The sequence below is a fragment of the Lactuca sativa genome, chromosome 6, assembly GCF_002870075.4.
Source record: "Lactuca sativa cultivar Salinas chromosome 6, Lsat_Salinas_v11, whole genome shotgun sequence".
Classification (NCBI taxonomy): Eukaryota; Viridiplantae; Streptophyta; class Magnoliopsida; order Asterales; family Asteraceae; genus Lactuca; species Lactuca sativa.
Genome location: NC_056628.2, coordinates 17,690,202 through 17,705,265, shown reverse-complemented (window position 1 = coordinate 17,705,265; position 15,064 = coordinate 17,690,202). Strand labels below are relative to the sequence as shown.

Here is a 15,064-nt window from a genome sequence, read left to right as displayed (position 1 = left end):
ATTTCAACCACACCATGATCAAACACTTTTATAACAATGAAAGGTCCGTGCCATCGAGATCACAATTTTCCCACGAATATATATAAGCGTGAATGATAAAGAAGAACTTCTTGACCCGAAATAAAGCTTTTTTGGGTTATATGATTGTCATGAAATGCCTTATTCTTCTCTTTGCGCCTTTTGAACCTTTTAATTATCTTCTTCTTGACCACTTCCATCATTAGAGGATTCAATCTTCTTTGAGCCTCTCTCCTAAGATTTCAATCATCTTACATGAGGATCTTGTGAGTGCATATATTAGGACTTATCCCCTTGATATCCACTATTTTCCACCCCATAGCCTATTTGTGATCTTTCAAAAGTTTAACCAATTGGTTTTCTTCATAATCTTTCAGTTGTGAGGAGATAATTACCGGAAGAGTCTTGTCCTTTCCTAGATAATCATACTTCAAGTTGCAAGGTAAGACATTCAATTCAAGTGTTGGTGGGTGGATAATAGAAGGGGGCATCTTGTTTGGAGAATAAGATAAGGAAACTTGAGAGACATCCTTCTTTGTTGAGTTGTTAAATTCTAAAGTCTTCACAATCTCTTCAACTTCGGAGTCTAATGTATACATTTCCAGTGTTTTCTTCAAAGTTTCACAATCAAGGTTTATGTTGAGTATCATCTCCAAAATGTCCCCATGAGACAAATCAAACAATTTTTAGGTTATTGGCTCAATTGCATCAACCCTGTACAATGGAGAAATGTTGCTAGGGCCTCATTTCTTCAAAGATGTTGAAGTGAATGGTTTCTCCATCAAAATCCATAGTTATCTTTCCTTTATGGACATCAATTATTGTGTGAGTGGTATTCATGAAAGGTCTTCCAAGGAGGACCATAGATGACTTGGAAGGAGTCTTCTCTTCAAGATCAATGACATAAAAATTAGCAAGAAAGAAATGTTGATTAACTTGTACTAACACATCCTCCAACACTCCTCTTCGAGACACACTTGACTTGTCCGCTAATGGAATGATTACTCTGGTTTCTTCCAAAGTTCCGACATCGAGAGATTGAAAAACTAAATATGGCATCACATTAATCAAGGCTCCAAGATCTAACATGGCACTTCCAACATGCAAATCACCAATGGTACAAGGGATAGCAAATATTCCTGGATCCTTGCATGTGCGAGGTAACTTCTTTTGGATAATCGCAGACACGTTTTCATTGACTTGAATCTTTTCATTTGCCTTGAATTTCCACTTCTTAGTGCACAAATCCTTGAGGAATTTTTCATATCTTGGAATTTGATTAATAGACATTAATAGTGGAATGTTGATTTGGACCTTGCTGAAAGTTTCAAAGAATTCATTTTCTTCCTGTTTTTTCTTTAAAGTGGCTAATCGGGAAGGGAAGGGTGGTGGTATGACCAATGGCTTGATGGTCTTATTGGAAGATTTGGTTTGCTCAATATTTGTCACAATCAGTTCCTTTGGAGGAACTACCACCCTTGAAGGTGCAACAACAATAACCTCATCATCTTCATCTCTTGAAAATCTTTTGGGGTTTCTTTCTCCAAGTGTTTTCTGACATTTCAAGGTTATGGCACTCACATTCAGATTCTTTGTTTCAGATGGAAGTTTACCCCTTTGTTCCATCTTGTTGAGAGCGGTGGCCAAGTCTCTAATTTTTTATTGAATGTTGGAGAAGGTGTTCTTTGTCTCTTGTTGAAATTGTGTTTGGCTTTGAGCAAGAGAAGTAACAAGTTCTTGAAGACTCAATTCATGGTTACCACTTGATTGGACTTGTTAATGAGGTTGTTGGTAATTAAGAGGGGTATAAGATATTTGTGGATATTGAAGTTTTTGGGAAGGATATTGTGGATGTTGGGGTCTCATTATAACATATGGTGGGTTTTTCTTTGGTGGGTATGGGTTGTTTGGGTTATTCCTCCAATTTGGGTTGTATGGGTCTTGGTTGATCTTGAAATCCTCCCATGGCATTAACATCCTACGGTTCACTTCCAAGTGAGGGACACTTATCTGTATAATGTCCTATCATTGTACAAATACCACACACCATCAATTGTTGACCACTTCCCACCACCATTTGACTTAACACATTAGTAAAATCCAAGAGCTTTGATTCCAAGTGTTGGGCATTGCTAACTTCATCAACATTTTTGGGGAATTTCTCTTCATTTAACTTCGAGGCCTGAAGTTTCTTTGATTTTGATAAATGGTACCAAAAAGTTATCTTATCTCCTGAGGTGTCTTGTTTAAGATGTCACCACCACTTGGAGCATCAATCATCCTCCGATCTTTTTCATTCATACCCTCGTAAAATTGTTGGAAAAGTAGTTATTTGGGTACGTTCTGTTGAGGAAAACTTGTACACAAGTTGTTCAATTGCTCCCAAAAATCATGAAAAGTCTCATTCTCCCCTTGACGAATCCCCAAAATATCACCTTTTGACTTGATATTGGGAGGTGGGATAGAACTTACTATTGAAGGCTTTAAATAACTCTTCCCATGTGTGAATAAATCCCGGTGGTAAGTGGAATAACCACTCTCTAGCTTTATCTTCCAAGGTGAGTGGGAAGGTGGTTAGCTTGAAATCATCCAATGCCACATGTTCGGGCAACATGCTAACACATATCATATGAAAGGACTTCAAATGCCTTTTAGGACCTTATCTATCCAAACCATGGAACTTGGTGAGTTAATGTATGAAACTTGTCTTTAATTCAATCCCTCGGCGGTTTGTGGGATAAACAATACCAAGAGGTGTGTGAGTAACATTTTTCTCCATCATTTGTCGAAGTGTTAACTCTTAAGGGGGATTGGGTGGATTGTGGTTATTGGGATGTTGTTGCATGTAATTGGAAGGTTGTTGGTAAGGTAGGTATGGGTATTGTTGGTGATTGTACATTCGTGGTGGATAAGGTTGGTAGTTAGGATATTGGTTGTAGAGGGGATGTTGTTGGGGGTACATTGGGTATTGGTACATTGAAGGTAGTTGGTAATTAGGTTGATTTGGTTGATGTGCTTGTTATTGTTAAACTTGAAAAGCATTATTTTGAGGTTGGTTGTTTTGGTGGAAGTTTTGGTTTTATGGTTGTGGTTGTTGATAATTAGGTTGATTTGGGTGAGGATGAGGTTGATTCCAAGGTGGCATATCTATGATAGGTTCTTGGTGTTTGTTGTTGTCTTGGTTGTTGGGGTGGGGTATTGGCATCTTGATTGTTTGGGTTTGGGTTTGGGTTGGGATTGTGAGGTGGAGTGTGATTCATGGCTATGTAGTTTTCAAACGGAATGTCTTCAAAGGAATGACCAACAATTGGAGAACTCTGTTCGGTGTCGGTCTCACTTGAAGTATGAACTTGATCTTCTATGTTATTTAGTGGAGAAGAGGGAGAAGCTTGAACGAGTTGCTTTTGCTTTGCTTGTTTGGCTAACTTTTTCAACCTTTCTGCTTCATTTTCAATCTCTGAATTGTAGAGTAGCTCATCGATTCTTTTAGACCTAGGCATAAACAATCAAATAACAATAACCAATTTCACTGGCAACGACGCCAAAACTTGGTTGGATGTCAAGTCCACCAAGCAAATTACACCCTTTGTTTGCAAATAAAACGTAATATAATGGTAAAAAGGGGTATCGATCCTCGGGGAAATGGTTGTATTCAATCACCAATGCAATCCAATAAAACTAGTGTAACAAAACTAACTAAATACAAGGGCGGGGGGGTGTTGTGATTGCTTGAAAACTAAAAGACTTGAATAACTAAAAAGCTTGCAATTAAGCAAGATGGTGAGATGCTCAAATATTGGGGAGAATTGGTTAACCAAGGCAATTCAACACAATGAATATTTGTGTGTTTATCATTAGGATTCACTATGAAGCTCATCATTCATCCCAAATTGGTTATAATAATCATGAAGCATGATATGCTAAGATTCCTCATTGGTAGAATGGAGGTTGGGAAAGCCTACGACACACCTTCTTAATCAAAATGAAGGATTCAATTCAAGCAATTGAGCCCAAGAAAGTTGATTAGCATTAAGAATGAAGGAATATCCCTAATTTCTAGAGGATGTCAATGCTTACACGTCCACAAAGGAGTCATGATTCATAAGCTATAGATGATTTCTACCATCATAAAGCCCTTGTTCTAAGTAAATTCAATGATTCAATGCTCATTCAAGTACCAAGATCAGGATCAAAGTATTAAACAAGCATAAGAAATATGAACTAGAATCATAAACATAAGATAAATGACAATTAAGCATAAATCCTTCAAAACCCACAAATATCCACGGGTTTTAGCCAAAGTTAACCAAAATAGAGAAACTAGCCATTCATGGCAACAAAATAACAATCACAAAAGTATAATTGCATCAAGAAACTACCAATTACTTAGAAAGATGAGAAGAATGAGTATCAAGCTCCACAAATCGCCTCCAATGGTCTCTAATGGTGTCAAATCAAAGAATGAGCTGCTAGACCTAACCCCCCACGTAAACGGTGAGTAAAATGACCAAAATGCCCAAAAGTGTGTAGTTACGTGGGTACCCTCGCAAGTGTTGCGCGACTGAGACCAGGGCGGAGCTTCAACATTTGATTTCGGGGGGGGGGGGGGGGGGGGGGGCAAATATATAATATATAAAAAAAATTGGTAACCAGGGGGGGGCAATGACAATATTTTATATTTTTGGGTATAAAATGTATAAAATGAAACTATAAGGGAAATTTAGGACCAAAAAATCACTGGGGGCCACAACCCCCCTTGGCCCTTATAATGCTCTGCCAATGATTGAAACTCCACCCTCACAAATATTGTTGGAATGCTATTGGCTCATTTTTTCTACACTACACACCCCCACTGCCCAAGATTCCCTTGGTCCCCTCCACACATCACATGATTCAAATTTGACCAATCATCTTCAAGCTTTATATATGGATAGTCCAAGCCCAAAATAAGAATCCATGCCATCTTTACTAGCCCACTTCATCCAAATCTTCAACTATTTAGGCCCAAATCTCCGTCGATGGACCCGTAAAGCCCAATAATGCATCGAGAAGCCTACCAAGCCCAACTCCAGTCAAACCGCAACCGCAACAAGCTCCAAAACCCTGCAAAATATCTCATGTATAATAGAAAGTACCCGACACAATCCATGATAAAGAAAATAAAGAATATAAAATGCAATACCAATAAAAAGACTTAAAAATTATAAAATAAACTAATACATAGAAGGAAATAAAATAAACTATGAATGTTGATCGGGAGTCCTCATGGTTGTGGTTGGGTGATGGAAGGGTCGGTGAGAAGTTGTGAGCTTCTCATGAAAATGACTACATGGAGTCATGATGTGTCGTGAGCCATCATGGATTTCACTTGTGTGAGTGGGTCTTCCAGTTGTATAGTAGAGACTCATGTGTTTGTTTGTTAGTTGTATGGTATGGATGGGCATTGTGTAGTATACTGTTGTCGTTGGTGGATCGGTGACCGGTAAGTAGAGTCGGGCTGTTGTGGGGCGCTGGCTTGCAGGAGAAGTCATGGCGGTATATTAGTAGCTCATATTGGGATTCTTATTGGTGGGTTTTGTTTGTCTTATAATGAGGTTTCATGTGAGTCTTGTCACCGTATTGCCTATGTCATGGTGGTGTGCATATTAGACTAGCTGATTCTTAGTAATTGGTGGATGTATGAGTATTCTTAAACATGTTGATAACTCCAAGACTGCTGATAGTCCTCAGGACTACTGATAGACCTAGGGTTGTGGATAACCCATCCGTTTAGATTGACATAGGTGTTAGATAAGGTGTCTAAGTCCATAACTATTTCTGGTATGTACTTGACCCGACCCGGCAAGGTCCATTTGGGTTGCATGGCATCATGCATTTGAATAGACTAAATGAGAGAAATAACACTTGTGGTTTATTAATATATTATAAGTTCTAATATATTAATAGTATTATTTAATTAGCATTGATCAAGAATTAATTTGGAATTAATTAAATGATCAAAAGATAACTAATTAAATATATGGGCTGATTATGTAAATCATCCATAACTTGTATAGTGGGCTAAAAGGCTCCATGGATTATCAAGTTGGGTTAAACCCATAGGATGCTCCATGGATGCTCCATGGGATTTACAAACCCATGGGTCATGGAAGTGAAGAGTCATGACACATTAGGGTTTACATGGTGTAATCCTAGATGTGACACACTATATAAGCAACAAGTTACTCACAAAAATCGGCTACACTAAGATACAAGAGGGCTAGGTCGATATTAGAGTGTTACACATTCTCTAAAATTCATTCCAAAGCATTTGGTGTTGTGTGAAGCATTTGAGGCGTCACACTTGGGGTGCTAGGATCTCAAGGTTTCCAAGGAATCAAATAAACTACAAGGTATGTAATACTAGCCATCTTTTAGATTAAAAGTTCCCCATGTATGCAAGATAGGTTTATGAACCTTGGAAATCATATTTTGCATGTATTTTAGACAAACATGGATCCAAGGTTTTCTAGGGGTGCATGTACACTTAGGGGTTTTAGAATGCTCAAAACCCATCAGTGGTATCAGAGCCTAGGCTTGTTTGTGAATACTTGATGCAAAATAGTGTTGAAAATCGATTTTTTACTGTCTGCACAGGGGACTCGATGAGTCCATGGGGAGGACTCGACGAGTCCAAGTGAAAATGCAACCAACTCGGCGAGTCAGTTCGTGCACTCGACGAGTTGGCCATGCAAAATGCAGAAATTCAATTTGTGTTGCTGGAAATGGACTAGAAACATTACCCTAAACTGTTTTGGTGTTATACAACTTATTCTAGGTGGTGTAATGGTTGTTCTAATGCATTGTCAATGGCTAATATCAAAATTACATGATTATATGTGTTCATATGTTCTTGAAATTTTGATATGAATGTTCATGTTCTTATGAGTTCTTGATAGATCATAGGAGTTACTTGTTTATATGATTAATTCATGATCTTTATGTGTTTTAATGGAGTCCATAACTTGTCCTCAAATTGTGGATAACCAAAAGTCTATTTGGTTAAAAGCCATTAAAAGAACACATAAGTTATAAAATGAAGAGTCTTCATATTAGTGACTCATAAGTTATGAATGTGAAAGGTTTTGTAAAGTTACAAAACTTGCCCTCAAGTTTTGGAACATGTAAAGTCACATAATAAAGTTTAGTTCCAACCCCTAGATTTTTAAAAGTTAAAAATCAACCCTTATACTTTATAATATTATAAGTTAAGAATATATATATATATATATATATATATATATATATATATATATATATATATATAAGAGCAAGTCGTCTTACCGTTAGTGGGCCTCATTCATGAAGCTGGTCTATAAGGGGGGGGGGGGGGGGGGGGTATAATGTTGATGCCTATAAAATGACAGCTTAATGGGTGTCCACTCTCACCCACCGCTTCCTGATCTGTGGAGGGTCGTTAGCCGAACTGGTAGGACAAGGACTTCTAAATTCTTATTAAAAGGTATGATGAATATTTTCAAGTAACTAAATGTTTTATTAAATTCCCAATCTTAGTTACTTTAGGAAAATGTGAATAAGGTGCTAATCCATGAAATTATACTTTACACTTTGATTAAGTCGTTAGTGGAGCGTGTGTGGTTAACCGGCACACTAACCTGGACTTAACAAGGTAGGTAAAGGGTAACTTAAAGTTTATCATAGTATCGGTGGAGCGCATGTGGTTAACCAGCACATCGATTGAGTGATAAACATTAAGGGTACCAAGTGATTTGCATGGTTACTTGACACCTCGTTTTATGATCCTTGGTATTCCAGTCACAAAAATTGAAGGGCACACTCGAGATTGAAACATGTATTTGAAAAGTTCATTGAATCTCAAAAGAATCTAGGAATTTCTAAGAACCAATTAAAAAAACCTAATAGTTTATATTTCGTTTTTTTTTGTGGAAATTGGTGAATTGTCGTTCACCTACCTTTCAAATATGTTATAGCTTAGATTACGACATACCTCTTCTAATTTATAATATATTGTGATTGGATCCTAGCCTTAATATTACATTTGGGTGTTTTATTAAGGACTATCTTTATATCTAAACTAAACTCGTTCTCTTCTTTTCAGATGTCTTCCAACAACACTGCTTCTGGCTCAAACCCTACCGGCTCCTTTTCCCTCATGAACCTATGTAGGAGGGTCATCTTCGATGGTTCCAACTTTATGGATTGGATCCGGAACATCAGGATGGTGACTCGCTACGAGGACAAGGAATATATCCTTGATAAGGAGCTGAAGGAGATTGATGAGTCCACTGCTACTCCTCAGGAGATCGCTGACTTCCAGACTCATGAAAGAGATCCCACCAAAGTGACATGCATCATGATAGCCACCATGACAGCTAAACTCCAGAAGTCCTATGAGGACTACTACCCTTTTGAGATGCACCAAGATATGATGAAAATATACCATCTGAGTGCTCGTCAAGAGCGGTATGAAATTATCTCTTCCATGATAACAACCAGGATGAAGGACGGAGAATCCGTTATGGCCTACATGCAGAAAATGCAAAGGTATGTGGATCGTTTGCTGAAGCTTAATGTGAACTTCCCCGAGGAGCTTGTAATAGATATCACTTTGCACTCCTTACCCTCGTGTTATGATCAATTCCGCATGGCATACCACATGAATAAGGAAGAAGTCACACTCAGTAAACTTCAGGGACTCCTAAAGACCGCATAAATAGGTCTTAAAGGTAATTCAGTTGTTAACACTCCTACTCCTACTCCAAACTCCGCCCCTGTCTTGGCAATCGGGAATGGTAGAGGGAAGAAGAGGAAGAGATCTTTGAAGGTTACTAAGGCTAGGACCCTTGATGGCTCTTCTTCAAGTGGAACCAAGAAAGGTTCCGTCACTCCTTTTTCTGACCCAAAAAAGGCTGAATGCTTCTATTGTCATGAAAACTCACACTGGAAGCGGAACTACCTAAAGTACCAGCAAGATGTGAAGGATGGGAAAGTCAAACCCAAACATGCAATTATTTACACTATTCTATCTAATAACTCACCCTATTCTAACTCTTGGGTCCTTGATACCGATTGCGGTATTCATATCTGTTCTGATTTGTAGGGACTAAGAAGAAGTGAGAATGTGGACCATGGAAAGATAAACTTGATCATGGGGAATAGGAAAGCTTCACCTGTCACCAAGATTGGAGTTTATTCTTTGTTCCTAAGTAGTGGGTTTATTTTAGATTTGAATAAATGTTGTTATTTGCCTGAAATGGCAAGACATATTATTTCCTTTCATGCTTTCTACAAACAAAGGTTTACCTTTTCTTTGGATAATGAAAATGGTGGAATAAATGCTTTCTTTAATAATGTTATTTATTTTAAAGCATTACCTTGTGATGGTGTGTATGAAGTTGTATCTATTGTAGATAATCTAGGAAATAATGTGATGTGTATTGATTCTTCGAGTAATAATAACTTGGATAAAGCATCATTATGGCATTGTCGTCTTGGACATGTGAGCAAGAAACGCATAGGCCAACTCCAAAAGGATGGAGTCTTGGAGTCATTTGACCTAAAGTCAGATGATAGTTGTGAATCATGCTTACTTGGAAAAATGACAAAGTCACCCTTCACTGGTTCTTGTGAAAGAGGTGAAGGTTTGTTGGATCTTTTACACACGGATGTGTGTGGACCCTTCGAAACAACCACAAGGGATGCTAATCATTATTATTTGACTTTTACTGATGATTATAGTAGATATGGATATGTCTACTTAATCAAGCATAAGTCAGAGACTTTCGAGAGGTTTAAAGAGTTTAAACAGGAAGTCGAGAATCAATTGGGCAGGAACATTAAGATGCTTCGATCCGATCGTGGTGGTGAGTATCTTAGCACAGAGTTCCTCGACTATCTTAAGGAATGTGGGATTATCTCATAATTGACACCTCCCAGGACACCACAGTTGAATGGTGTGGCTGAGAGGCGTAATCGAACCTTGTTGGATATGGTTCGTTCCATGATGAGTCGAGCTTGGCTACCAATCTCATTTTGGGGGTATGCCTTAGAGACTGCCGCCCATATCCTTAATCTGGTCCCTACAAAGAAAGTTGCCAAAACTCCTCATGAGATGTGGACTAGTAAAGTTCCCAAACTAGACCACATCGAGATTTCGGGTTGCGAGGCTTTCGTGAGACGCGAGACTCACGATAAGCTCGAACCTCGAAGCAAGAGGTGTATTTTCATCGGCTACCCACAGAATTCCTATGGTTACCTCTTCTACAGACCTAGTGATAATGTGGTCTTTATAGCGAGGAAGGGGTCTCTTTCGAGAGAAAGAGAGTTCATAAGCCAAGGAAACAGTGGGAGGAAAATTGACCTTGAAGAAATTCAAGAGTCAAGTGGTGAAGGAACTTCAAACCCTAGCACTCAAACCGATGAGGAAACTCCTGTTGAGCCAATTGACAAGTCTGAACCTCTGATGCATTCCACAAGGGTTAGGAATGCACCTGATCATTATTATGGTTTCCATATTACTGTAGAAGGTGAGACACTTATCGGTGATGAGACATTGGTAAGTCTAGATGAACCTAATAGTTACGCGGAAGCCATGGCAGGACCCGAGTCTGCCAAATGGAAAGAGGCAATGGACAACAAGATACAGTCAATGTATGACAATCAGGTTTGGAACTTGGTTGACAATGTACCAGGTCGCAAGACAGTTGGGTGCAAGTGGATCTTCAAGAAGAAGACCGACATGGATGGTAATGTACACATATATAGGCGCAACTGGTTGCAAAGGGTTTTTCTCAAACTCCGGGAGTTGACTATGATGAGACCTTTTCACCAGTTGCAAAGATTAAGACTATTAGGGTTCTGTTAGCCATAGCTGCATTTCATGATTATGAAATATGGAAAATAGATGTCAAAACCGCCTTCCTTAATGGAATTTTGGCTGAAGATGTTTATATGAGTCAGCCAGAGGGTTTTGTTAGTATAGAATACCCTAATAGAGTGTGTAAGCTCGAGAAATCCATTTATGGATTGAAACAGGCACCTCGCAGATGGAATCTTTGCTTTGATGAGAAAGTCAAAGAATTTGGCTTTTCGAGGAGTGAAGATGAATCTTGTGTCTATGTCAAGGCTAGTGGGAGTATAGTCAGCTTTTTGGTACTGTATGTCGATGACATACTACTCATAGGAAATGACATCCCAACCTTGCAGGAAGTGAATTCCTGGCTTGGGAAGTGTTTTTCTATGAAAGACCTAGGAGAAGCTGCCTATATTCTAGGGATAAGGATTATGAGAGATCGGAGTAAAAGACTAATTGGACTTAGTCAGAGTACTTACTTGGAGAAGGTGCTAATGAGATTCAGCATGCAGGACTCCAAGAAAGGAGAGTTACCCATCCAGAGTAACGCCAGACTGAGTAAAACTCAGAGCTCAAGTACTCAGGCCGAGATAGCATAAATGAGTCAAGTACCTTATGCTTCTGCAGTAGGTTCGATCATGTATGCTATGACCTGCACTCGACCGAATGTAGCCTTTGCTTTGAGCATGGTTAGTAGATATCAGGGGAACCATGGCAAGGCACATTGGACTGATGTAAAGAATATCCTCAAGTACCTGCGGAGGACTAAGGACTGGGTCCTTACCCTCGATGGGAGTGATGACTTGAGAGTTGCAGGGTATAGTGATGCTAGCTTTCAGACTGATAGGGATAATTTCCGCTCTCAGTCAGGCTGGGTCTTTACCTTAAAAGGAGGAGCAATTTCTTGGAAGTGTTCCAAGAAAGAGACAGTGGCTGATTCAACTTGTGAATCAGAGTATATAGCAGCAAGTGAGGCCGCAAAGGAGGCGATATGGCTGAAGAACTTCATTGGAGACGTTGGAGTTGTACCAGCTATAAAGGAGGCAATGGAAATTTTCTGTGATAGTGAAAGTGTCGTTGCCTTATCCAAGGAATCAAGGGATCATGGGAGATCCAGACACATTGATAGAAAATACCATTTCATCAGACATCGAATAGAAGAACACTACTAGAAAACAGCCTTTTACGACGCTCATTGCACGTCGTAAAAGGCTCAGACGACGCGCAAATGCGCGTCAAGGAAGGCCCTGTCATAAAGAGAGACGACGTGCTTTTGCGCGTCGTCTATAGACGACGCGCATTTACGACGCTCATTTACGACGCACAATTACGTCGCGCATTTACGACACGCAATGCGTATCAAGGAAGGCCCTGTCATAAAGGAAGACGACACGTATTCACGTGTCGTAACCTTACGACGCGCGTGTTAATGACACGCAATGCGTATCAAGAAAGCCCCTGTCAAGAAAGGCCATGTCATAAATGAAGATGACACACATTTTTGCGTATCATAATTTTAAATGTTTTAAAAAAAATATTATATTATTGATTTACTAATTTTCAAATTAAATAATACATTAAAAATCTCATAATACAAAATAAAATACCATAAGTAACAAAGATAATTCATTTCACTAATATGTCAAATACAAATAATTATTCCAATATTGAGTAATTGTAATAAAAGAAATGAACTCAAGAGAAGTAGAATTTATATACAATTGCATTATCTAGCTTACTATGTGCTAACAACTCTCTGTGTGTTTGCTTTTGCTTGAGTTTTGTTTCCTCCAAAGCTTCTAGCCATGCCAAAGTATGAGTCTTGCTTTTGCTTGAGTCTTATTCATGTCCAAATCAAGTAAAAGATTTCTAACTTATATTCATCAAGTCCTTGCTGTGAAGTCTTAGATAGATGCTTAACTGCAATATCCAATCCTTCTAGCAGGCCCTAGAGATCAACCTGCCAAAATAGTACACCAAATTAATCAGAAGCTGAGATGCTACCTATAGGACAATCCAAAAACATAGTAAATCCATGAACTTACTGCGGATCAATAATTACATACACCAAAGTAATGAAAACAGATGTTTGTTGGCCACACAACACACATAACAAATGTAGCATAAATGACACATACCTTTTTGGAACTGAATTGAAGTCACCACAGACGAACATTGGAATATCTGCACTTGCAATTATCTTTTCCAATCCTTTTAACAGTGTGTGAACCTTCAATTTTCACATTTATATAGTTTTTAAGTTATTAAACAAGAAGAAAAAGTGTATATATACAAACAACAAGAGACACTTATCTTCTTTGTTGTCATTTCTCTTCGACAAAATCTACACTAAAAGAAATGTGCGCATGTATGTTAATGTCAAAATTCCTATGAGGGAAAAATGGTCATAATAATTCGGAACAATCCGGAAGAGTATTTTTTGTCAGAGTGGAAAGTGAATCTTGATTTTATATATATATATATATATATATATATATATATATATATATATATATATATATATATATATATATATATATATATATATACATACACACACAACACAACACAATATCAATGTATGTCAGTGTGTGTGCTAATAACCGAGAAGCTAAAGAGCTTCCTAACATGGAAGATAACATGAAAGTAGCAAAAATGAAACCATGTGGAATGTCTTCACCATTTGGGCTTAAAGCAGGTGTCCATAGAAACACAAAAGTGTACATTGAACCCTCGAATAAAGATTGTATTGCACCCAATAATGCTACTTTTCATCTGTTTTTACACAAAAAAAAAAAAAACTATTAGGTCCAAATTTAGAAGGCAGAATGATATGTATGCATAATTACAATATTGCCACTTTGGATTCTTCATGCTTCTCCTGTATATGTATGAGAGAGAGAGAGAGACCTGATGCAATTGCAACAGTAGCACCCCTGAATTGGGTCATTAGATCTTTGTTTTTTGATGAGTCACCATAATTTTCAGTCCATGATGATATGATGATGGCCATTCCAATGGCAAGAAAGATTGAAGCTGCATCAAATGGAGCAACAGGTCCCATGGCCAATGAACCAACTAAAAGATTTCCAAATAAACCAGCTAAAATGGCAACCAGTCCATTCCTAAGAAATATTGCCTTAGAGAATGTAATTGATAGCCATTGTTGCTCAATACCTCTCTACAGATGCATCAAAACAAGAGCATTAGAACCATACACAATATAAAGGGTGTATTTAGAAATGTAATATTATATCTCACCTTGTTGTGTTCAGCTACAAGCCATGATTCGAAGGCTGGAAAGAGGAGAGAGGTGGCAATCCGTCCCAATATACGCCACACCATTAGAATTCTGTACTGAGGTGAATGCTTGGTGATGCAACTCAGAATGTAGGTTATGCAGTAAGTAATTGAAGCTCTTTTTCCTTCTCCTTCTCCTTCACAACCCCATTTTTAACAACTTCTTGCTCTTCTAAGGTTGTTTTCTTTGAATTTTGATCCTTAATTTTCACCTTTGATTCAAGTTCCTTTTATGACAGATCTGGTAAACTTTTCCTCACTACATATTACATAACAAGATTTGTAAGCATCTATCTCACTAACAGTTGAGTAAGGAAAACTGAAATTTGCTTTGTATTTTATTTTTTACCCATAGCAGCAACCTACTTACATACGTACGTCTCCTTACCAATAATAGCAATGTATTTGATTATTATTTTTTACTTATAATAACACTTATAAGTTATACCTACCATAATAGCAATGTACTTGATTTTTACCCAAAATGGCAATGTTGCATTTTCTACATATATATACGAGCATTTTAAGTTATCTACTACATAATACTACTATCTGTAAAGAAAATATAAGTTTGTTGCTACTAAAAACAAGCTATCAAGATTAAAATCCAACATTGCTATATTGTTATTATGGGTAAAAATACAGTAGAATGCCTATATTGGTAGAAAGAGTATAGTATGTTGTTATTTCTTGCAATATGCCCTTAAAAAGAAGGGAAAAAAGTACAGTAGAAGTACTTGGAGGTCTATTTTTGGCCTTTGCAACACGTCAATTTGCTTTTCCATCATCAGAACTGCTACTTCCACTTTCTGTTTCACTTGAACTCCCAGAGCTCCTAAAGTAAGTCCACTTTTACAAGTTACAAATACAATA

The 15,064-nt window shown here is 37.9% G+C and overlaps 1 protein-coding gene across 1 annotated transcript; it reads right to left on the bottom strand.

Moving 5' to 3' along the window:
• Positions 1-753: 753 nt before the first annotated feature.
• On the bottom strand, positions 754-1,644 carry LOC111906115 (uncharacterized). Its single transcript, XM_023901855.1, has one exon. The coding sequence runs from the start codon at positions 1,642-1,644 to the stop codon at positions 754-756; it is 891 nt and encodes a 296-aa protein (XP_023757623.1).
• Positions 1,645-15,064: the final 13,420 nt, after the last annotated feature.